The sequence below is a fragment of the Elgaria multicarinata genome, chromosome 6 (assembly GCF_023053635.1).
Source record: "Elgaria multicarinata webbii isolate HBS135686 ecotype San Diego chromosome 6, rElgMul1.1.pri, whole genome shotgun sequence".
Lineage (NCBI taxonomy): Eukaryota > Metazoa > Chordata > Lepidosauria > Squamata > Anguidae > Elgaria > Elgaria multicarinata.
Window position 1 is genome coordinate 915,767 of NC_086176.1, and position 25,300 is coordinate 941,066.

General features: G+C 44.2%; 1 protein-coding gene across 1 annotated transcript in view; it reads left to right on the forward strand.

The window, feature by feature from the left end:
- The window catches only part of LOC134400127 (neurotrypsin-like), a 42,951-nt gene extending 19,367 nt beyond the window's left edge, over positions 1-23,584 (forward strand). Inside the window, exons 11-14 of the mRNA XM_063128415.1 lie at positions 1,747-1,825; positions 19,663-19,785; positions 20,140-20,420; positions 23,042-23,584. Of these exons, the coding sequence (XP_062984485.1) occupies positions 1,747-1,825; positions 19,663-19,785; positions 20,140-20,420; positions 23,042-23,352 (794 nt within the window). The 3' untranslated portion in view covers positions 23,353-23,584. The remainder of the gene's footprint in view (positions 1-1,746; positions 1,826-19,662; positions 19,786-20,139; positions 20,421-23,041) is intronic.
- Positions 23,585-25,300: the final 1,716 nt, after the last annotated feature.

A 25,300-nucleotide genomic window follows, 5' to 3' on the forward strand; every position in this document is an offset into this window, starting at 1 on the left:
GTGCAGGGAAACAAACTCCATAGGCACCTTCCCTTCCCCACTGTAATTAGGCACCAATGGATGTGTTTTAAAAGACTCATAGCTGTATGGGAAGGAGGAGGGGAAATTCCTTAGCTTCAATCTCTGATTGAAGATAACGCAGCAGGGAAGCTGGAGAGCAGGGGCCTGCCTTCCCAGCGCCGAGTTGGCGACTCTTCCCTCTCAGACCCAGGGTTTCCTTCTCCCAGGCGGCATTGGGTAATCCCAACGATGAGGAGGTTGTGCAGGGTTTCTGGGTGGCCATCCCCCCACCTTCCTGGTGGAAGGCAACCAATCACCAGTCGCCTTCCACCAGGCCCCAACCCTGAGTTGACCCCAGAGTGACGTTACGCAGTGGAAGTGCTGCGTTGATGTCGCTTCCTTTAAAGAAGTCGGGGTAAATCCACAACTTTTTCAAATGGCAGCGTTGTGGGCAAGTCCCACTACAGTGGCTGCTGAAGCTGTGCCTGCCCTCGCCTAGCCGACAGAGCGCAGATCCACAGCCACTGCGGGGCTTTCCTCGTATGTACAGAGGCCCCCTGGATGGGGACCTTCTGCGTTCTGGAGGTTTCCACCCCTGCTTTAAAAGTCTGTCTTCACAACCATGATGACTAGAAATTTGCTTTACAAATAATATAAAGAAAGAAAGAAGTAAAAGAAAGCTCACATAAGCCAAATTCTGTGGCCACAATTGCAATGGAAAGTTTTTCTGTGCTGCTACACAGCCCTGACCAGATCTCCCCCACTCCTAACGTCGTCTTCCCTTATAAAAGGGGGAAAGCGGTACAGGGCTACGTATATCCCAGTGGGAGAGCCATGACTGGGGCCACGTGGCCCCTAGTGCAGCCACCCACCCAAAACCCACCCATCCCCCACTTTCCAACCCCTATTTATTTTGCAATGTGTGGATAGGACCGAACGTAGAAGGAAAGCTTATGCTGTAATAAATGTATTAGACTTTAAGGTGCAAAAATATTTTTATTGTTTTTAACTTCAAAAGGCTGCACTGCCTCCAGCTGGGGATACAGGTTCAGCTTCTCATCAGCATATGTGCCTACAATATTTCCAATATTTGTCTATCGATGAATGGGATTGGTTTTTAATAAAATTTACAGAATTTATTCTTCCTAGAACTTCCAAACCTTTGTTTTATGGTTGGGGAATTTGGAGTTATTCACCAACATTCCTAGTTACTTGGGGTGCTTCCAGGCAGAGTGCAATTAGCATTGCCAATCCAAGGCGTTATGCTGCTATTCTATCTTTCCTTCCTTAATGGATTTTCTGTGGTAAGAAAAAGGATGGAAGAACCAATGGGAAAACATGGGACCTCCTGTACAATTCCCTGAAGGAGGCAGGATGATTGCACAGTCAAATTCTTGTCTGGAAGCACCCTTGGCTTCACCAAAACTTGATTTTCTTTTCGTGTTTTGTATTTCATGTTGACTAATAACATCCATTTATTTTTAAGCACTTTTCCAGTTTTAATCTATTAAAATTTAATGGCTGCAGAAAATTAGTGCCCCAGCAATTACTATTTAAAATGTCAGAGTGTAAAGTGTTTTTGTAATTAAACTTTTTTCTTCTTATATATTTTCAAAATCACACTCATAAGGACAAAATATATAGTAGTTTATATAAAATGATTAAAAGAGTATCAAAATGTGATTTTGGGCCTAACAGATAGTGTGGAAGGGCTATGATGTGAAGGCATTTTGGCTTTTTTTGCAGGTTCAGTATTTACCATGTGTGGACTGCGCTTGCTTCACCACCGCAAGAAAAGGATAATTGGTGGGAACAAATCTCTCAGGTACCTTGCTTGTTGCTTGTTATTTGGGAAGGCAGAGCAACTGTCACCTGGGTTTGCCACACGGGGGAATGATCCTCCAGGTAACCTGTCCCCAAGCTGTTTAGGGTTTTAAAAATTAATACCAACACTTTGAATTATTGGGCTCTGGGAATGAACTAAATATGTTAGATGCAGAAAACAGGCTAGGGAGGTGGTTGGTCTGTTAGGTGACATAGAAATAAAATGAGTAGTAAAGGAAGATAAAGGGATTATAGAAATGCTGAATTAAATTTTTGCATCTGTCTTCACTGCAGAAGATGTAGGGCAGATACCCATGCCTGAACTGATATTTTCAGGAAGGGAGTTTGAGAAATGGAGGCAAAGAGATAAAATTCTAGCCCTTATTGACAAATTTAAAACAAACAAATCACCAGGTCCAATGGTATCCATCAGGAAGTTGTGTGGTTTTGCAAGATGGCACTCGGATGACATCATGCCTGTCCTGCAGACATCCTGCCTCATCCCCTCCATTTTTCGTGTTTTACTAGAGCGGGGAAAGTCTGGATTATTTCCTCCAAATGGAATGAAAGCGCCCTTCAGCCCCTGTGTTGTGATGTCCTCTCGCTGTTTCCTTTGTTGGGTGTGTGTGCTTTGAAGGGAGAGCTTGCTGACGAAAGGGGAGGTTCTCCTCCTCTAGCACTGTGTCAATAAATTGCTAGACAATAAAGCCAGAGTGAGGTGGGAAGGAGCCCACACCCATCACAGTGTTACAACCAATGAACTGGAGGCGGAAGGAGAAGGGGCAGGGTGAGGTGGAAGAGCAAACAAGTGAAAGGGAGGTTTCATCGGTGTAGTGCAATATCACAAACCCGCGTGAAAGGGGCCATTAGCTTGATGCACCAATGAAACGGAGCTAGAAATCACGGAGGAAAACCAGGGGGGAAATGTAGGTGTGATGGAGCTCATTAATATGTAACATATCCCTAAGAACAGCTTCAGTATTAGAGGATTGAAAAGTGGCCAATGTACCTCCAGTTGTTAAAAAAAAGGGGGGGGGGAACTAGGGGGTAGAAGACCAGGAAATGGCAGGCCAGTAAATTTGTGGAAAGTATTATTAAAAAATAAAATGATCAAGGGTATAGAAGGACATGTCTTGCTGAAGAAGAATCAATATGGCTTCTGTAAAGGTAAGTCCTGTTTTGCTAACTTTTCAGAGTTCTTTGAGAGTATCAATAAGCACAAGGAAAGGATTTGCTTAAAATTTCCATTATCTACTTGGACTTCCAAAAGGCTTTTGATAAAGTCCATCACCAAAGACTTCTGAGAAAACTTAGCAGTCATGGGATAAGAGGAGAGGTCCTGTTATGGATTTGTAACTGGTTAAAGGACAGAAAGCAGAGAGTGGGGATAAATGGACAGTTCACACTTGGAATATTGTGTACAGTTCTGGGCACCACATCTCAAAAAGGATGTAGTTGAGCTGGAAAAGGTGCAGAAAGAGGCAATAAAATTTTTAAAGGTGCTTCATCAACTCCCTTATGTGGAAAGGTTACAAAATTTGGTGCTTTAATTTTTAAAAAAAGGGTGAGTAAGGGGAAACATCATAGAAGTACATAACATTATGCATGATGTAGAGAAAGTGGGTGGGGAGATTTTTTCCATGTCTCATGATACTAAAACACAAGATCATCCAATGAAGGTGAGAGATTCATGACAGATAAAAGGAATACTTCTTCACATAATACATAGTTAAACTGTGAATTTTGCTTCCACAAGATGAAATGATGTCTTTTAAATGGAATTAGACAAATTTGTGGAGGGTGAGGCTACTAGTCATGATGGCTATATATTACCTCTAGTATGCTCATCAATACCAGTTTCTGGGGAAGACGAATAGGAGAGTGCTACTGTGCCTGTGTCCTGCTTGGATCTTCCCCAAGGCATTCTCTCTCTTGACCAAGGTCATCCAAGGGGGGAGCCAAGGTTGTGTCAATGCCAAAACTGAGCTAACACCAGACTGAAATGAGTCCACATAATCCGTGTAATTCAAAAGAGCCTAGAGTTGAGCCGCAACCACCACCTCCAAGACCTTGTCCAAAAGAGAAATTAGTAACTGCGTAGTAGTTACCAAAATCTCCTGGGTTCAGAGAGAAGGAACAGCCACACAACCACCTCTTTCAAGGTGACTGGGAATATCCCCTGCCTTCAAAATGTATTAATTGCCTCTTGAACACCCCCTCTTAATCCTCCCTCCAACAGCTGTAAGTAACCAAGATGAGCAAGGATGAACGATACAGGTGGTTGCCATACCACCCCCCATAATCACTTTATCCACAGCAACTGAAAATAATCCATGATGAATTATTGAAGATATTGTCTGGATACCTCCAAAGGAACTATAACAAAGTCAGTGTTAAAAAAACAGTGAATATGAGTGACTTTATCCTCAATGTGCTTCACAAACTTGTCACAGTAAGCATCCAATGGTACTACTACATTCCCACCATATTAATAGCCAATTCACCATGCAAAAAGCTCTGCTCAATGGCTACTGAAGGACACAATAGAGGTGAAGAAGTACAAACCATCTGCCATCACTATGCAGATACAATCATGTGCTCTTCTTCGTCATAGTCATTATGAGTCATCTGTGTCCTTGTCTGCAAAATTGGGCTTGACAGTGCCAGAGGATGCTTGGGCACAATTATGTTGATAGCCAGTTTTATCTCACTGTTCTGTAGTGAGACCAGAGCTTCAGTGGAAGCACCAGCCATGTCAACTGGAAATTCCCTGAGAGCATTCTGAAGACAATTTCTGAGAGGAGGGGAATTGTTAGCCCAAACTTCACCAAGAAATGGTCTGACTGTGACAACAGGATTACCAAGAACACTCCTAAATGTAGCCTCACATTCCCACATCAAGAGTCTGTTCTGTGGAATGTATTGGGCTGAAGCCATATCGAGACCAGCCCCATGAAGCCCTGAGCTGCTCCTACAAAGGTGGCCTCCGGGTGAATTTGGAAGCCCCCCAGAAATACTGTCCTGCTGTTTTCCAACACCACACTGGAAACCATTTCAACTCACTCAGTTAGGGAGACTTGCAGACAGTAGAACAGTTTGTTACATCAGCAGAATCCTTAATCTGTCTCTCTGGCCCACAGACAGGTACACTCAAGCCCAGCACCCAAGTTGACTGATCTCCTGGTACAGGAAATGAATTCCTTGTGGACACCTGAAAATGTCAGTCTTTTGACCACTGCAAGAAAGAAACTTCAAGACCTGAGGAACTAGATGAAACAATGATCTCACCAGTTATAAGGCATCTTCTTATGTTCTTAGCTCAGTTCTGTTGCATGATGGAAAAGGATTAAACCAGGTGTATTTTACCTTTTATAAGCTCCCTATGCAGTTTGCATAAATTACCTCAAGCAAGTATTAAAACTGATCTTGAGTGTTATCTAGGATTATTTCTAATCCCTCCAATCTGTCAAAAGGTCAGAGTCTTGATCATTGAGCAGGACATGGGCAAATTAAAGATGTTTTACAAATTGTCAGTGATGATGCTGTTAACTAGGCAGGACTGAGAGCATCATCACAAGGGGAAAAATCACCTTTCCTTACTGTCGCTTCTCTGCCCCCACTTCATTACTTCCTCTTTCCTTCTGGAGAGGAAAGAGGAAGTAAACAAAGACTACATGGCCTATTCAGGGGCCGTTTTTATCACGCTGCTTTTCCTGGAGATCACAGCACATTCCGTTTTTTAAAAAAAGTCTGATTAAAAGAGGTCTATTTTGTGATGGGAAAGTGAGCGGAAGGTGCAGGAGGCAGGCAGGAGGCGGACGTCGTCGTCTGAAGGGCAGTAGTGAGCGTGCGATAAATGGCTCATCTGCTGACACCCTTAGTTGGAAATCTATATTTGCTCATACAAGTTGTTCCCACTTCTAATTACCGTATAAAGTCACAACAACAAATACATAAGTTAAAGTACCCTCATAGAAGTCCATGGAGAGCCCAAAGCAACTGTCTAGCACATCTCAGGTGGCAGGGGCATGTGGCATGGGTATATATTGGGGTAGGCAACATTCTTAGGCTTACAGGCACGTTTGTCATTTCCCCCCTAGCCTGGAGGCACATTTGCTATTTCCCCCCCTGGGAGTTTCTATTCTGTATATATTCTGTATATATTCTTGTATATTCTGTCTTTGTTGCCCCCCCTCCATGAATTCTATCCCCCCCCTCACAAACTATGCATTCTTTCTATTGAATTCTGCCTTTTCTGCCTCTTCTCCTCTTCCCTGCTTGGTTTTTCCTTCTCATGCCACCTCTACTTCTTATTTCTCCCCATTTCCAGACTCACCTCCTCCGTCCACCCAGATTGATCAATTTCCTTCCCAACTGCTCCTTCGCAGGCCCGCTTTCCTTTCCCGCCACCATACTGACCTCCTTCTGCGTAACCTTCCTCATTAGGGCTGCTGATGTGAGTGTGGAAGTAGGTGGTGGTACAGGCAGGAAAATAGTAGTGGCGGCGGCGGCAGCAGGCCCCTGGCAGGCCCAGGGGTCACCACGTTGCTGACCCTTGGTCTGTAGCATTCTGTGCTCATGTCTTTAGAACACTGAATACGCAAGTGAAAGCATTGTTGAGAGGAACTGTGGTGAAAGGGCACTTTGCACAAACAACAAATCAGGGCTAAGCCCAAAACAGGAAGAGCATTTCTGTTGTCTTCTCAGAACCTTTACGAGCCTCATCCCACCAGCCTTACATTGTGCTGTTGCAGCGAAATCTACACAAAAGACTCAAATGATGCTGAGATTATAGTCTGCTTTCGCTGCGAAGGACTCGGATGACATCGACTATGTCCTGCTGTGATTGCATTTCTTTCCCCCTTTATAGTGGATTATTTTGGTGCGGGGAATGTCCGGTTCTTCCCAGAATGTGAAAGCACATCGCTCAGATTTCAACATGTATTTTCATACATCATTTTCAATGCGCTGTACTGTGGGCATGTTTTCAAGGGGCAGTATTGCTGACATAAGAGAGGGGTATGAAGTTCTTCTTTTCCAGGGCTGAGCCTTTCTCAGCAGCAGTGAGAAAGCACCTACCATGCAGTGTCTGGGAAGCAGTCACAGCGCCTGGATGTGTGTGTGTGTGTGTGTGTGTGTGCACGCGCGCATGCGTGTTTGGATGTGTGGGGCGGCTGTTGTTGCAATCTGTTAATTACATTTGTCGAGTCTGCAGCGGGACAGGCAGGGGAAGAGGGTAGGGGGTAAAGAGAGAGAAAGGAGTGGAGGGGGGGCAGGAGAAGGACGACGTCTTGGGGCATCTGTGCCAATTCAAATCCTTTCCTCCTCCTGCTTCCGAATTCCCCCGCTCCCTCCTCACCCACGTATATACAAATAAAGTGAGACAGGACAGCAACGGATGAAAGGAAGGGAGGGAGAGACTCTTTAGGTGTGTGTTTTTAACTGAGCCTTTGCTTCAGAGAATGTGGAAGTTGTTGTAGGCAGCAAAAAAAAAAAAAAAAAAAACTTAAAAAAACCAACTCGCTGGTTTCTGGAACCTTAAACCATTTTGTACAGCAGGTAGCTCAGGAGCAAGCAGTCACAGGCATCCAAGGGGGAAAGCCGCAGAGATTTCCCTTCCTGCATACCTTACTGGCTCCCGGTCATTCTTTGTATTAGTTTCTTGCCTGTTTTGGGAGTCCACACACCACTCAACTCTTTTTCACCATCTTCAACACAAATTTTCTTTTGCAATCCGAGAGAATGAGCCCAGGTTGTATGGAAGAATGTCTGCTTCCTCCTGAGTAGGCATTTTCAGCTTAAAAGAAATGTGGAAAATGCATTCTCCTTGCCAGCAGCACCCTCATTTTTAAAGATAAAGAGATCCAAATTGGCACAGTGGCAGGACTTAAGTGGGTCTTTTAACATACCCAGTTTTAATCAGATTGGATCATCCGTTGATTTGTTATGATTATTTTAATTCAAATTAAACAAATGCTTACATCTGCGTAAGTTTTAAAGATAGAGAGATCCAAATTGGCACAGTGACAGGTCTTAAGTAGAATACAATGTATATTCTAGCCAAGCAACAAGATCTAGTTCTAAGGGGCGTCCATCAGTAGGCTTGGCTACGTGTGTTTCCAAACATCTTAAATTGAGACAGATGGAGATAATCTCGGGCTCCTGTAAAGTTCAGGCTACATCTATAGCTTTGCTGGATGTTCAACTAATCTGTATAAATGTGTATGTCCCATTACCCCTTAATTCTAACCAGCGATCCCAATATTGGGAAGACCTTCTAGTCTGTATTGAGGATCTAGAAAGTAAATACCCGGTAGCAGAATTGATTATTATGGGGGATATGAATGCTAGGACGGGGCACTCGGGGCAGGTTTTCTTAAAAGCACTGGAGGTCGAAGAAGAGGAGTTTCTTCCCCCGATTTGTTGGTTCAAAAGACCCTGTACTTAATGGGCTGGAATTAGTTTGGCTAAATTTAGTGTTGGTTAAACGGCCTAGAAGATTTTCCAAATTCAGGAGAGTTTACGTATGTTTCTGGCCGAGGTGCGAGTGTTGTTGATTATATGTTGATCTCTAACAAACTGAAACCATATGTATTAGAATGCTGTGTTGGGGACAACACTGGAAGTGATCACCTCCCACTAATTCTGGTCCTGGACTGCCTTAGTCCTAATACAGATCCAGCCCCAAGAGGGGGATCTGGCTCGGAGTATGGTTATAAAATCCGCTGGGACAGCAGCTTTTCTGGAAAATTCCATCAATTAATTAAGCAACCCTGTTGTAAGGAACTGATTGATGGCATTCTCAGTGGAGAAAAGAATATAGATATAATAAGCGAGTATGAACTTTTGATTAATCAACTCCTTAAAGAACTAGGGCAGGAAATGAGACCATCAAGTAGTGAGGATATAGGAAATCCTGGTTCGACCAAAAGTGTAAGGATGCCAAGAAACAAATTAGGGCGATGTATAAGGACTTTAGAACTTCTAATGACCATAGCCTTCTACTGCAATACTCGGAATCAAAAAAAGATCTAGGCAAGCTAATGATAGCCAAGCAACAAAGGTTCTATCAAGATCGATGGGAGAAATTATTACAAGCAGTATTAACAAAAAACAGCAGGTTATTTTGGAAAATAGTCACAAGATCATTAAGGTTACCGGGAGGAGATTCGGCAAAAAATGCCCCCAATGTTTGGGTAGAGTATTTTGAGAGGACTTTTTTGGATAGTAGTCTTGCCCAGGTTACTGACTTAGATCTGCCTACCTCCGGGATCCCTAAATGGCCCCCAGTGGACCCAGGGGAGATTTGCCAGTTAATTGGTTTATTAAAACCTGGGAAGGCTCCTGGGCCTGATGGAATACCTGCTGAGCTTCCTAAGTGTAATCAGGACTGGTGGGCTCAGCTTCTGGCACCTCTCTTCACGAAGGTTAATAACTCTGGATATCTCCCTAAAGATTGGATTTCTGCAATAATTGTGCCTATATTTAAAAAGGGCAATCCTGATCTTCCGGTTAACTATTGCCCGATTAGTTTACTGTCAGTTATTGGCAAAATCTATGCAAGATATCTAAATGATAAGTTGGAGACCTGGACAAATTCTCAATCCATTCTTGGTCCTGAACAGATGGGTTTCTGGAAAGGGAAATCTACAATTGAAAACTGCCTGATCCTCTCCCATCTCATTCATAAACAGGTGAAGATAGCCAAGTATGTTGCCTTCATTGATTTAAAAGGGGCTTTTGATTCAGTTAATAGAGAACTGTTGTGAGATAAACTTACCCAACAAGGAATTGACAGGAGACTTCTCCTACTGATAAAATCCCTTTACTCTAATACATCATGTAGGGTACGCTGTCCTGGATCAGGGGTATTATCTCAAAAATGCTCTATTAACCGAGGGGTTAAGCAGGGCTGTGTTTTGGCTCCTTTACTTTTTAATCTCTTTCTGAATGACCTACCACTGACTTTGGAGAATGTCAATAGCCACTGCCCAAAGCTTGGGAATAGCTGGGTGCCTCTTCTCTTATATGCGGACGATATGGTCCTTATTTCATGTACCCGAGTTGGCCTCCAGAGACTGCTAAACAGAACTATTGAATATTTAATAACCAATAAGCTGGAGATAAACTACAACAAGACCAAAATTATGGTCTTTGCTAATACGTGGTCCCCTCATAAGTGGACCTGTAAGGGTAATAAGATCGAGCACGTGCGGTGGTTTAAATATCTGGGAAATATGTTTCATTATAATCAGGCATGGTCCTGCCACCACCGTGCAGTGGAGTGTGTGGCTAAACTCTCAGTATCGGCAATTTCAAGGTTTTATTACTCCCAGAGTAACCGCTATGTACCAGCAGCCATTATGGTCTATAAAGCTAAGGTGGTTACTCAAGCCCTGTATGGTATTCCAGTAAGGGCCAAGGCATTGGGCCCAGCCTTGGAACGTGTTCAATCGGTCTTTCTACGGAAGATCTTAGGCATGCCGTGCTGTGTTCCGTATGCTGCTCTGTGCCTTGAAACTGGACTTGTAAGGCTAAACACACAGGCCTGGTTGAGGATTGTGAAATATTGGATTAGTATCCTCTATAAAGCGGATAGTGGTAGCCTGATTTTTCAACTCCTCTCTGATTCAGTTATGTGTTCAGGGATGTTAGACTTCTATGCCAAATTAAACTTGCTTGGTCTAGACCTTTTAAATCTGGGTATGTTAAACCAAACTGAAGCTTTCAGGGTCATTAGAGAAAGAACTTTAGATGTCGAGTATCAGGAACTCAACAGTGTAGCAAATACCTCATGCTCCCCACTACATTTCCATCTGCCTGTTAAGCCTGGTAAAATGGCACCTTACTTACAGCTGCTGTACAATCCGCAATTGAGAAGAGCGTTTATGTTAGCTAGGTGCAATGCCCTTCCCTCTGCATTACTAACGGGGCGGTTCAGAGGTATACCATATTCAGCCAGGTTATGTTTAGGTAGTGGGGGTTGTATTGAGACCCATGAACATATTTTTTTACACTGCCCTCTCCACGTATCTCAACAGCAGAGATATCTGGAAAAGATCTTATTAAATTGTCAAGGATCGGCTGGGTCTGACACTCTACGGACCCTATTATCTGTGGAGGGGTGGGGGGAATGCTTGAAAATGTTGCATTATTTGCCCGTTATGTAATGGCCTATCAAAGACTGGGAGCTATACCCAGAGGCATGGTGGAATAGTCAGCAGGGAGATTAGTTCTGTCTACTATACTAGCAGGCTGAATTGCACAATGTAAGAGTACTAGTTTGGCTGGAGGATGTCAAGATGTTTTTGTATGGTTTGTGGTTGTTTTATGCCAATAAAGGTACATTGATTGAAGGGGAGGGAGGTTTTCCAAGAGGGTGAATGGAGGGGGAGGTGCGAAGGAGATCAATGGGTGGAGGCAACATTGAAATCACCAAGGTGTGAGCTGGTTAACAGCAATGAGCTACAAAAAGGCTTGAGAGTTATAAGCGCACAGACGTAAGTTTGCAAGCTTTCAAAACACAATATAACCGCTACATAACCGAAATAGGATAATTCGAGGGAAAAGCACAACAAACGTGTAGTGGGATGAAGCTGTACGTGAACACTCTGCTTTGAGGACTTCAAATAAAAAACACACTCAACAATAATCTCAACCCACTGCTACAACTGGGGATGTAAGGATAAAGAAACCCACGAAGGTAAGCACAGGAGGGGAATCCCTACCTTTAAGTATGACCTCTGCTAATGTCCCCCCCACCCCACCATGGAGCAACTATGTACTGACTAAACAATCCTCCTCCCTCAACAGGTACTAGGAGTATCTTTTATACAGGAGAAACAGGGTAAATATGGGTTGTACAGAAAGGGGTGTGGAAGCTCACACTATGTACCAATGAAGGCAATGGGAGTAGAGCCACCTGGGTGAGTGAACATCAGATGCTACCTCCAACTGCTGGGACTGCCAGCCAAACACTCACTTGTGTCTCCTTTTTCATTGCAGGATTAAAGCCAAATTGCAGAGCAGACCACAGAATAGCTGCAGTCAGAGATCCAATACAACTCCCTATATGGAATGGGATAGACAAGCGTTGTCTTTCTGAGTACATTATATCTATCACCAACACATGAACCGTGAAATGTGGATATCAAGGGAATTGCCAGTGGGATTGAGACATAAGAACTGGAAGAGCACCGAGAAGAACAGTCTCTCACCAACTTACTCATTACTATCACTTTCCTTGGGGCGGACCCAAAATGACTGCTCCAGTTTGCCACTTGATTTCTCAGGTGGTGAACAAGGGCAGCCATTTAGGATTGAGGGGAGAAACTGGTTCAGAGGGCCCTTACTAGAGGAGCAGTGGGGGAGGGGCTCATTCTTTTATTTATTTATTAATTACATTTATATACCGCCCCATAGCCGAAGCTCTCTGGGCGGTTTACAACAGTTAAAAATGGAAAACATTGCTTTTTTGAATACCATCTGTAAGGGTGATGTATGTAGTAGGAGATAGGCTCAGCAGCTGATGACCTTCCTCACTGCCGCCTCCTCCTCCTCCTCCTCTCCAGTCACAATACTACTTCGTCTTCAACCTTGTTGCCAGTATTGCGACCTCTGACTCTTCTTCCCAGCTGTGAGCAAAGAGGTCCCAAATAGCCAACAGTGTGATGCAGCTGCAAAAAAAAGCAATTGCTAATTTGGGCTGCATGAATAGAAGTATAGTTTCCAAATCTCGCGAGGTACTGGTTCCCCTCTATTCACTGGTTATGCCTCATTTTGAGTATTGCGTCCAGTTCTGGGCTCCACACTTCAAGAAGGATGCAGACAACCTGCAACGTGTTCAGAGAAGGGCAACGAGGATGATCAGTGGTCTGGAAACAAAGCCCTACGAAGAAAGACTGAAATAACTGGGCATGTTTAGCCTGGAGAAGAGAAGAGAAGATTGAGGGGAGACATGATAGCACTCTTCAAATACTTAAAAGGTTGTCACATAGAGGAGGGCCAGGATCTCTTCTCAATCCTCCCAGAGTGCAGGACACGGAATAACGGGCTCAAGTTACAGGAAGCCAGATTCCGGCTGGACATCAGGAAAAACTTCCTAATTGTTAGAGCAGTACGACAATGGAACCAGTGACCTCAGGAGGTTGTGGGCTCTCCCACACTAGAGGCATTCAGGAGGCAGCTGGACAACCATCTTGTCAAGTATGCTTTAGGGTGGATTCCTGCATTGAGCAGGGGGTTGAACTCAGTGGCCTTGTAGGTCCCTTCCAACTCTACTATTCTATGATTCTATGAAATTCCCACTCACCAGTATGCCAAAAGTGGATCCTCACCATTTGGAGGGGTGGGGTGACAATAGTGTGGACCTGGGGCTCTCCATTGACCACGCTGAAGAGGGAGGCTTCACCAACCCGGCGCCACAAAGTCTGCCCCATGGCAGAGGCTGGAGTTCTGACTCTGGCCACTGTGGCAAACATTGAGGAAGCAGGGATGGGAGAAGAGAGGAAGTCCACCATTAAAACCTCACCTCATGGGTGACAGCTTTTCATAAAAAGTGGAATCCCGTTTGGTGGAGACCCCTTTGAATTGAGTGTCTCCCACCCCATTCCCTGGCTATGGCTGCCCTTCTTTCCAACAGCAGAAAACTAACTTAAATTCAGAGGTGAACTCATTTGTTCTGCCTTGTATTCCCACCCTACAACTTCCCAGAGTACTTGTCACTCAAGACTGCATGATAAATATTCAACAGGTGCAGCTGTCTGGAAGAGCAGTAATTCGGCGAACTGCATTTGTTGCTGTCCTACCTGTCACACAGCTTTTATATCCACGGGGGACGGGGCAGCATTATCAGACAGGTTGGCAGCACTGTGTCTCTGTGACGTTTTCAGAATTTGCTCTGTTCCTGGTGCTGTTAAATTAAAGCTGTAGATGACCTAGCTGTGCCTCTTGTCATCATGACCTTTGGTACCCTTTCCTGTTCAGCTCTCTTCAGGATGAGTCATATGGAGAAGGAGGCTCTTCCTCCTCCACATCTTGTCAGGTCTGCAGGTCCCCTGGTGCCGTGCCTCTGGAACACCAGCAAGTGCCCGGGTAGGCCCTCAGAGATTACTGCCTTCCCCTGGCTTACTGCTGATGCAAAAATAAACCAAGCAGTGAAGTGTGTGTGTGTGTGTCTGCACATGTGCATGTTTTAATAGGGCATGGCCTATTGCAATGGCAACCAAAAGACCCTGGAAATCATGGAGGTGGTATGGATGCATGGAGGGGCTATGTAAACTGACAGGTATTCTGAGACATGTAAGAGCCAGGAAATTAATGAATGGAGACTATTTGGTCCACACGTCATTCTCTCTGACGGGTTTTGACCCTGTACTGTCTCAAACGTTTCTCGGCTCCTGCTTGCTGTGCATGGCACTTTGTACTGGGGAGGGCACTTTGTGGCTGCTGGGTTGTGTTTGGCCTATGCGCTTTGCAGGGTGATGTTATGGGGTCATTTGGCCATTACTGTGCATGGATTGGTTCTTTCCATGCATAGCTAGTATGGTAGTGTTGGCACACTGATTGAGTGGGAGCATGGTCGCCCAGGACACTGGATGATTTCTATCAGTGTTGCTATGTTAACTCTTCTTTGAAGTGGGATTTGTTTTGCTGTCTACTTGCTGCTTATAGTGCATAGGATCATGACTACAGTATGATGTTACGTCAGTGTTAGCAGGCTCTGGTGTAGCAACACCAGAGGACTGCATTTCCAAACTGCAATTGTAAAGCTACTTACTAGAAAGTAAGCCTAAGGGACTTACTTCTAAATAAGCATACTCAAGATCATGCTGAAAAGGAAATTATAATATACACTTATTGGGATGAGAGTAATTTTCTCGGAAAAATAATGATGTAGGCAAAAGAACTGCTTCAGCCATTGACACAATTGCCCTTGAGTGCTCACTCCCACTGAATAAAGCTCATTCCGTTCTGTGGTGTACATCATGGGCATTTGGGGCAATGTAGCAGATGAGATGATCATTAACATAAATGAGATCTTGAGCTTCTCCACATGAATGATTTATTGCATGCCCGTGATTGGTCACTCATGGGTGTTTGGAGGCCCTTGACACAACATCACCAACATTGAGGATGTCTCCCGCTTTCCCCCCTTCATCCCGCTTTTAAAAAGATCAGAGATAAGCTGTAATAAGAGTTAAAGGCACCATATCAGCTGTGTGAAATGCTGGCATTGTGGTATAATTCATTCACTATTTCATTAAACATCTAGATCATTGCTGAGAAGGGAAGTTCTCAATTCCAAATCACGTGTTCGCTGTGTAAAGAAACCCATCGTAAGAAGACTCCCAAAGAAGAAAGCCTAGCAAGGATGTGGGATTTTTGCTTAATGTAGAAAAGCTCCTTATGTTAGAGCCTATTCTTTGGAATTATGTTGGCAAAAGAGAAATATTTTTCTGCCACCACTGCGTCTGCACAGTGCTATCCAGTACAGCTATTCTGAGTGGTTTGGAGCTTTTTTCAGCTAGGCCTGCAGGATGATCTTCAGAAACTGACTTCTTTGCTAAACACTTTAAGGATAAAATCACTCATATCTGTCATGACATGGATGCCATATTCAGTTTGCAATTCAGTCAAATAATGTGACTGGGGCACTGTCCAGTCATAACATTTCAAGAACATAGGAGGATAGAAAACAGCCTTATACAGAGTCAGTATTCTAGCCCAGTATTTTCAGTTCTGACTGACAGTGGGCTCTCTGGTGTTTCAAGGCAGAATTATTTATAAGCCCTACCTGCAAATGCCAGGGATTAGACCTGGGACCTTCAACACGTGTATTCTACAGTCTCAGTCCAGATAAAATAGAAGTACAATTTACAATAGAATGGTAAATTAATCTATTCAGTCTATTCTAAATGGGGCTACACTCCCACTAAATAGGGCTGAGGATCTCCCCCCACCATCAAAAACCACCTTAAGTACATAAAAAGATCCATGCTGCTCATGTTGCCCAGCAACTGGTGTTCAAAAGGATGTTGTCTCTGATATTGGTATTAATAAAATGACTTGTAGCCATTGATAGCCTTAACCTCCATGAATTTGTCTAATCCCCATTTAAAGACATCACTACATCTTTTGGCAGTGAATTTCATATTTTAACGTTGTGCTGTGTGAAGTACTTCCTTTTATCTGACCTGAGAGCTTCTCTACATTAAGCAAAAATCCCACGTCCTTACCAGGTTTTCTTTTTCTCGTGTCTTTCCAGGTTTATGTTGGGCTCCTTTACACGGCAAACACGTGATTTGGAATTGAGAACTTACCTTCTCAGCAATGTTCTAGATGTTCAATGAAACACTACCATCTAGTGACTGAATTATAGTGCAAAGCTGGCATTTCATACTGCTGATACGGCGCCATTAATTGTTATTACAGCTGATCTCCGATCTTTTTCAAAGTGGGATAAATGGGGGAAAGTGTGGGATACGTCCTGGAGCTTGGCGATGTCATATAAAGGACTTGCAAACTTCTGTGAGTGACCTGCAGGAGAGCAGGTGAAAGTTGGCCATAGCTCAGTGTAGGAGCACTTGCCTTGCATGCAAATATTCCCAGGTTCAATCCCCGGCATCTCCAGGTAGGGCTAGAAAAAATCCTGCCTGAAACCTGAAATCCTGCTGCCAGTCAGCGTCAACAATACTGGGCTTGATGGGCCATTGGTCTGACTCAGTATAAGGCAGCTTAATAAATGTATTTCACTAATAAACCGAACGTGCAATCAATCACTCCTGCAGAGAAGCCCTGAATCTCCCACTAATCAGCTTCATAGGGATGACCCCCACTGGGTTCTAGTATTATGGGAGGAGGAGGAAAACTTCTTCCACTCCACTTTCTCCACACTAAGCATAGTTTTGTACATCTCTGTCGAGCACCTCCCCCCCCCCCCACTGATCCTTACTCACCCTTTTTCGAAGCGAGACGGTCCCAGACATTGTGTCCTTTCCTCTTGGGGAGTTGTTCCAGCCTTTTGATCGTTTTGGTTGCCCTTTTCTGCAGCTCTACAACCTCCTTTATAACATTCTCTCAGGGATAATGTTTCAGTGGCAGCAGGCTAGTGGTGGGTGGGGCCAGAGCAACCAATGGGCATGGCCAAAGCACCCCACACACCTGCACAGGCACACGCTCAGGACCTTCATCCCCATCCCAGCCTCTGTCTCTCTCCCACACAGAGGCAGAGCAGCCCCTTTAACACTCTCTCTCTCTCTCTCTCTCTCTCTCTCTCTCTCTCTCTCTCTCTCACACACACACACACACACACACACACACACACACACACACACACTGTTTTCACTACCAGCTACCTAGTATGGGAGGGGGGAGTGTGTGTTCACCTATTGAGAGGGGAACAGATCTCTTTATCTTCTTCCTTTAACACCAGCTCACTGCAGCTGTGCACTACACAATCTCTAAAAAGTTGTTAAGAAAGAAAAAGGGATCCCCCCCTCCCCATCCTACAAAAGGGATCCATTAATTCCCTTCCTGCTGCCGGGTTACCAGGGGAGGCAGAAGGTGTCTGAGTGTGTGTCTTCTCAAACCTACAGCACTGCTGCCACTGCTCAGTTGTTTTTGCCCATCAGCTGAGCAGCCTGGGTCTTCTTTTCAGCTGGATTGTGGTGAAAATCTCCCTTTCCCCCTGCAATCCCAATGACACTCCCCACACAGACACCCACCCACCCACCAAAACTTCTATATCGCTCAGCAGGGAACCGCAGGGAAGGGGTTTCCAGAGCGGCTGGGCTCTGCAGATGCGTTCCCTTTTGCCTGATGCTCAATGGGGGAGGGCACCGTGGGCCACGTACATTCATTGATTTATTTAAAATATTTTTATCCTGCTCCTCAACCAAAGAAGAGAAAGGAAGGCTTCCAGAGTATCTTGCAGTCAATCAGGAATATAAGGCAGGTCCCTGCCCACAGGCTTACAATCTAAAAAGGCAGGACACGCAAGGAAAAGGGGATGGGGAGGTAAAAGGCGGGGGACGGGGGTGTGGGTGGGGAGGTTTTCAGCAGGGCTGGTAGAAAGGCCCTGGTTGGCTTCTCATCTCCTGGCTGGTGATTGGGGGTGGGGGTGGGGAGGTGCAGGGCAACCGGAGCAGGGCCTGATTTTCCCTTGGCCTGCTCCTGTGTCCCCCCCCTTTCTCACAGGGCAGTTGATGTTAAGATGAGGCGGAGGACTGCAGGCGGCCCATGGGTCAAGTTTGCACCTTAAAGGTGCTGCTAGATCCAACCCTGTCTGTTGATGCCCAAGTGCAGTCTGTGACAGGAAGTGCCTTTTGCGACCTTAGGCTGGTGCACCAGTTGTGACCTATCCTGGAGAGAGGTTAGAGGGGCTGCAAGGTTTTGTACGTGGAGCAAATGTTGAACATGACTCAGAAACAGATGGTGAGCCACCTTGAAAGCTCATTGAATTCTAAAGTTGGGCAGAAATGCATGAACAAATGTGTCTCTAATGCCCCCCACCCCAAGCAGATGTTCATATTGCCAGGATGTCCAGAAAGCGTTGAGCTGCGGAGGGTGAGGAAAGAAAACTTCTTTGATGGATCTTGCTGTGTGTTCTTGTGCAGTATCAAGCCCTCATGGCGTTATTTCAGTGCTACTAGCGATACTCATGGATCTGGATACTTACTCTGGTATCTTGGATCCAGAACAGTCACTTGAGGCACAGGTGAACTCAGTGGCAAAGAGCACCTTTTACCAGCTCAGGCTGATATACCAGCTGCGCCCTTATCTGGACAGAGATAGCTTAGCTACAGTTGTCCATGCTCTGATAACCTCTCGTTTGGATTACTGCAATGCGTTATACATGGGGCTGCCTTTGAAAACGGTCCGGAAACTTCAACTGGTACAAAACAGGGCAGCACGCTTACTAACAGGGACTGGCCGACGAGACCACATTACGCCAGTCCTTTTCCAGCTTCATTGGCTGCCAGTCCAGGTCCAGGCCCGATTCAAAATGCTGGTATTAACATTTAAAGCCCTAAACGGCTTGGGGCCAGGTTATCTGAAGGAACGCCTCCTCCCATATGTACCTGTAAGGTCATCTTCAGGGGTCCTTCTCCGTGAGCCCCTGCCAAAGGAAGTGAGGTGGCTACCAGCAGGAGGGCCTTCTCTGCTGTGGCACCCCGGCTGTGGAAGCTCCTCCTGTGGAAGGAGGTTCGCTTGGCACCTACATTATATGCTTTTAGACGCCAGGTGAAGACCTTTTAATTCTCCCAACGTTTTAACAATCTGTAAATACATTTTAACATGGTGTTTTAAATTTGTAATTTTGCATTGCTGCTGTTTTTATCTGGTTGAGCTTTTTTATTGTATTTTATATTATGGTTTTATACTGTTTGTTTTATATTATGAATGGTTTTAATTTTTGTGAACCGCCCAGAGAGCTCCGGCTATTGGGCGGTATAGAAATGTAATAAATAAATAACTAAATAATTAAATAATATCTTTCACTTTAATCTAGAAGGTACCCCACTAGGCTACATCCAGGGTGGACAGACTGTAGTGCTAAGGCATTGAACAGCTATTCCTCTTTTCCTCCTCAGCAGATTTTGTGTGTGGAAAGAAAGGGAAAACAAGGGAGGGGTACAAATGGATGATGATGTCTGGATCCCTGTAAAGTTCCGTAAATGAGGCAGGACAATTGTAGGGCTGCTTCCTTGTCTGGAAGCAGCCCAAGACTGTCTATTTAAGGAAGAGCGTGAATTATTGGAGCATAGAGAGGAGAACAGCATTGAGCTTTCAAATAACAGTCTTGTCTTTTTCATTGCTTCTCGTTCTTTCTTTCAGAGGAGGGTGGCCATGGCAGGTTTCGCTACGCCTAAAAGGGTTTCATAAAGACACCCGGCTGTTGTGTGGAGCGACGCTTATTAGCAACTGCTGGGTAGTGACAGCAGCACATTGCTTCAAAAGGTAAACAGGCTGCCAGTGAGAAAAGTAAGGAAAAGTAAGGCAAGGTGATCATGCCATTCCTCCTAACCCAGAGGAGCCTCTGCCAAATGCCTGAGAAATGTCTGGTCCTCACCTAAAACACCTGCCTAAACACAGAGATGCTAGGATTGGTCACCTTTTGTGAGCACAGAATGGCAGAAGTGGTTATTTTATTTGTTTATAGTGCACTGTCAGTTTATGTGATGCCTTATCTTAAGTAAAAAAGACAAGGAACCTACAGTCTAAATTGCAGCACTGAGGGAGGGGGGAGTGGCTGGCCTAAGGTGAAAGTATATCTAATGAAAAAATAATGCCCCCAACCGCTCTCTTGGGCAGGTTTGGAGTGGATGTGCGGCGCTACCTTCTGCGGGTGGGAGACCACCACACTGGCGTGAAGGACGAGTTTGAGAGGGAGCTGCCTGTGGAGAAGATTGTCCTTCACAGGAACTACCAGTCCAGCAGCAATGACAACGACATTGCTCTCGTCAGAATTTGGGGCAAACATGACAACTGCCTCTCCTTCAGCCGCCATGTCCTTCCTGTGTGCCTGCCTGGCAGGAAAGAGAAGGCTGCCATAGACAGGCAGGCCTGCATCATATCTGGCTGGGGAGACACTGGTAAGTGGTGGGTTCTGTCGCGATTCCTTATGTGGCAAAAGACAGTAAGAGTTGGAAGGCTAGTTTTTCATATTTGTAAAAGCCAGCTTTGGATAATCTTTTTAAATGATCATAAAGACTCAAATGATATATCAAGATAAAGCACAGAACAAATTGCTTTGCATAAAAATAGCTTTTTGCCAGATTTATTCAAAATTGAATCACCATCCATAAAAGAGAAAAAGAAAAGGTAAACACAAATTGCAATATTTGAACATTTACTATTGGTTGAAAGCTCTAACGGTTAATTGAAATAAGCCCTCCTGCTCATCTGATCAGGTGTTATTCTGATGTTCATATACATTCTAATTGCTTGGAAGTTTAAAATACTACCAGCTCAAAACCTAAGGCCTAGGAACAGATAGGCCTGTATGTTATTGATGGGAAAGAGCTCAACTGAAGAGGATAGGCAATCAGGTGTTGGTTAGACACTGAGCTCCTTCAGAAGGGGGTAATCACATTCCCTTACTAAGCTCCATCACACCGGGGGTTAACACACTTCCTACCTTTGTGTTTTCGTTCCTCAGTTACTTCCTCTTCAAAAGATGAAGTACAAAAGGAGCACGAGGCCCACTGAGTCCGCTGTTATAATGGCGCTGCTTCTCCTGCACACAGCAGGAGAGAGCAGCAATGCCGAGTTTAAAAATACAGCAGACTTAATTAGGGTTTTTTTCTTGTGGTGCAAGGAAGGCCAGGAGTGGCGGAAGGAGAGCAGGAGGCAGACAACGTCATGTGAGGGACCTGAGCAAACTCTGTGAGTGCCCAGTAATGAGTGTGCAATAAAACGCCCGTCGGATGGAGCTTACTGTGGCTCTGCTTTCTGCTTCTCTTCCATATTTGCAACAAGCTGTAATTACATGACGAAGAGAGCAGCAACCATGTAGCCTATACAATTCAATGGAACAGTGCCCTCTAGTGAGCATTTGATAGTGCCTGTACATGGCAGGAAAACCTGACAAATACTAATAGAAGAGTTGGGTTTTGTGAGGTTTATTTTTTACCACTAAAACTGGAGAATGGAGCAGGAGATGCAGAGGAGGGTGACAGCATTGTCAAAATGACCCGCAAACATCCATGAGTGGCCAGTCACATGCATGCTATAAAACGCTCATTTAAAGGAGCTCTGTGTGTGTATGATAGTAATATATCATGTCAAAATGCGATTTAACTCCCCCAAGGACACATAACCATAATGCGATGCAAAGTCGGACGTTAACCTAAAAGTCACGGTAAATCAGAAATGCAAATATGCGCATTATCATGGGTAAAAGTTGCCGCTGCTGCAAATGGACGGCTGCATTGTGTGACCTCAAACCCGAATCTGCGCATTTACTTTGGTGTAAAGCAGCCGTGTAGATGTGCTCCAGGTTAGGGTTGCTTTTGAGTCTTTTTAGATGGCTTGATAATGCAGATTCTTTGTGAAGTCCTGGGTTCATGTATCCTGCATGCAAAGCCCCTTCCCTCCTCCACATAGCTCCCTGTACTTGCATTGGCACAGGCACTTGGAGCCTCCAGATGAATATCAGTGTTTCTGTAACAACGCTGCTGATGATAGTACTCCAAGGGGTCATTCCCAACGGTGTACATGTTACACTAATTGGGGGTTGAGTTTGGTATTTCCCAAGAGTCTTCTGGACCTGTTTGACCCAGTGAAAATGTAGGGCTATTTTCAAAAGACTAATCCTGGGATAAACCAAGATTATCGATAAAATACATAAATGAAATTTCTGAGGAACAAAATCCTGAAATACTCCTGTTTTAGAAAAAAAAAACTGTTTAAAGCTTATTAATAAGAAATGTCATAATCAGTTATTTCCCAGCACCTCTCTTGTAAAATAGGATTCATTAGTTGCCTTTGACCAGATGTTTGTGTGTTTCTGCTGACTTGTCAAGCTGCTTCTGACTCTCACCCGCTCAGCACCGCTGTTTTTGCACCTTGCTCTAACTGATGAGCCCTGGGTGTTACACTATAAAACAAGCCACATACTAAAGACAAGGTTGGGGAACTTATGGCCCTCCAGATGTTGTTGAACTACAGTCCCATAATGCTTGACCATTGGTCATGTTGGCTGGGGCTGATGTAAGTTTTCTTGCTATACAAAAGCTAGAAACTTTGATATTTAAAAAAATAAAAGCTAAGTTTTGTGTTTGTGCGCCTAGTTTTAGACCTTGTCGTGAACAGAAGTTCTCTTGCAGCCAGTTCAAAAAAACTGATGCATGACTAGGATGCAGCGAGGACTATCACTGGTGCGAGTCACAGCTGCCTGTTGTGCAGCAGCAGTGCGGCCCCCATATATGAATTGGGTATTTTGGCAACTCTTTCTTGCTAATATTTTAAACCCACTCGTCTGCACCCAAAAAAACATGAGTCCAAAGTAGATTACAACAAATGAAGGCTTAAAAACAAAGGAAAAAAGTTCATATTAAAATTCACATCATATAAAACTCTCATCCTAACCTAGGGAAGGAATATCTCTTGCCTATGCCTAATTGAACAGAACAAAATTTACTTCCTTGGTGGATATGACTGTTGCTGTTCTGTTGTATTGAGCTACACTACTTGTCATCTGTTCTTGTTTCAGGGAGGTCATATTCAAGGACATTACTCCAGGGTTCAGTACCCCTGCTCCCATATCAAGTGTGCAAGTCCCGTTATGGAAAGAAGTTTACTAATCGTATGCTCTGTGCTGGAAATCTTTCTGAAGATAACCGGGTCGATAGCTGTCAGGGAGACAGTGGGGGACCGCTTATGTGTCAAAGGGCAAGTGGACACTGGGTAATTCTAGGGATCACTTCCTGGGGTTATGGGTGTGGCCGAAAAGACTCCCCGGGTGTTTACACAAAAGTTAGCAAATTTGTGCCCTGGATCAAGAAGGTGACCAAACTGTTATGAGAACAGTCAACGCAAAGATAGAACACAATGACAGCAATACACGGGAGGGAGGAGCGCATTTATTTTGCATGGAGGGAAGAAAACCAGACTTTCCCCACTCCAAAAAGAAACGAAACATGGAGGGGAAGAGGCGAAATGAATGCAGGACATGGATGACATCATGTGCAAAACCACATACCAGGCATGGCGAGTGTGCAATAAATCACTGGTGTGATGGACCTCCAAGAACAAAGAACGTATTTTGTTCATTCAGCACTCATTCATATGAATTCCCATCTGTTTGAATGAAAGAAATAGAGCTTATTCATTTCATTTCCACAATTTGTGGAATTCCAATTCATTTCCATCAAAAGCAGTCCTCTGTTCTGAAATAAATATTGTCTGGAGGCTCTAAAGTCTAGCTTCCTTAACATATTTTTAAATAAACATTAGAAGAATAGTTTGAAATCCTAACACAACAAGGGTGTGCTTGTATCTGTGGTGTTATATAGCTCATGGCCATTCCTTTGTTAGCCGATTGCTGATTAGTAGCCCAGAACGGTTACTTGATGGGAGCTAATGAACTGCCGAAGTGTTGAGGTCTTCCTCAGAAGCCCTTCTGTGCCCACCTCCGTCAGAGGCAAGGCAGCCAACGGCCAGGAATAGCGCCTTGTTTTTGGAATGCCCTCCCTAGGGAGGCCCGCGTGGTGCCGACTTTCTATTTGGCCAGGCTTTTAGATGCTGTTTTGAATGAACTGTTTTAACCTTATTTGGTTCTGGTTTTACTGTTCTGCTGTTTTCTTGTTATTTATTTGTGGTTTATTGTGCGTTTAACTTTTTTCTTTCTTTTTTAATGGTGAGCTATTCTGAGAACCCTTCAGGGTTCCAGAGTAGGATGGAAATTTGTGGAATAAATAAACAATGGCCAGGAGGCAGTTGAGAATCTCATCAGCTTGGGGAAGGTGACATCCCTCTAGCTAAGGAAACGGGTGGATGTCAGCTGTGTGTGTGCACACACATGTATGCACAAGTGAGACGGAACTGCAGTTTGCAGCTTTGGAAGACAAACGCAGAGAAATAGCTAAGAGGTGGTTCCTGGGGGTTGCGCCTTTATGTGCAATGTCTAAGTGCTGTGGGGGAAAGAGATTTGCTGGCTTATAGGAGTGGCCCATTTTGCCTCCACTTTTGTTCTACTTGTATGTTTGTAAATAAAGCAAATATTACAAAATATACGATAAGTCTCTAGTGTTCTCTGATCCCAAAAGAAATCCATCTTGGGTACCATTGCCCCAGATGTTCTCCCTGCTCAAGGAAATGGGGATGGTAGGCATTATTATGCTGAGGAATTAGTGGTACTGTGCTAGGATTTAAGCACCAATCCTACCTAGTTCCCCATTCATGTGTTCTTAATGTATGTTAATGTGATTTTTATCTTTATATTCCATTTGTGTTCATTATTTCATTTTACTTTATATTATCCATTTTTAACTTACTTAACTTATTTATTTTAGCTTATCTCTTGTTATTATGTCAATTTGTGATGGCTTATGCTTTTAGCAATAAAGATTTCATTCATTCATTCATTCAAGCACCAATCCTATACCTACTTAACCAGGGGTAGGCTCCATTGAATTCAATGGTATTTACTTCTGAGTAGACACATATAGGATTGTACTGTTAATTACTTATGAGTTCTCCGATGTAGAGAATGTGACTCTCTTGTTCCCTGCACTGAAAACATGAAGTCTCAGGGAAGAGCATCTGCAAATTAGCCATGCTCATACTCAAAAGCTACAATGATAAATTAAACCTGGGCTGAGAGACTGTATTTAAGCCTCCACTAATTGATCAGACTTATTTGGGTTGGGATTTATGAGCAGCTATGCAATCATTCAATAATCCAAAATATGTATTGAAGAACATACTTTAGGTTTACTAACCCAATTCTTCCTTCCCCCAAATCCGGTTC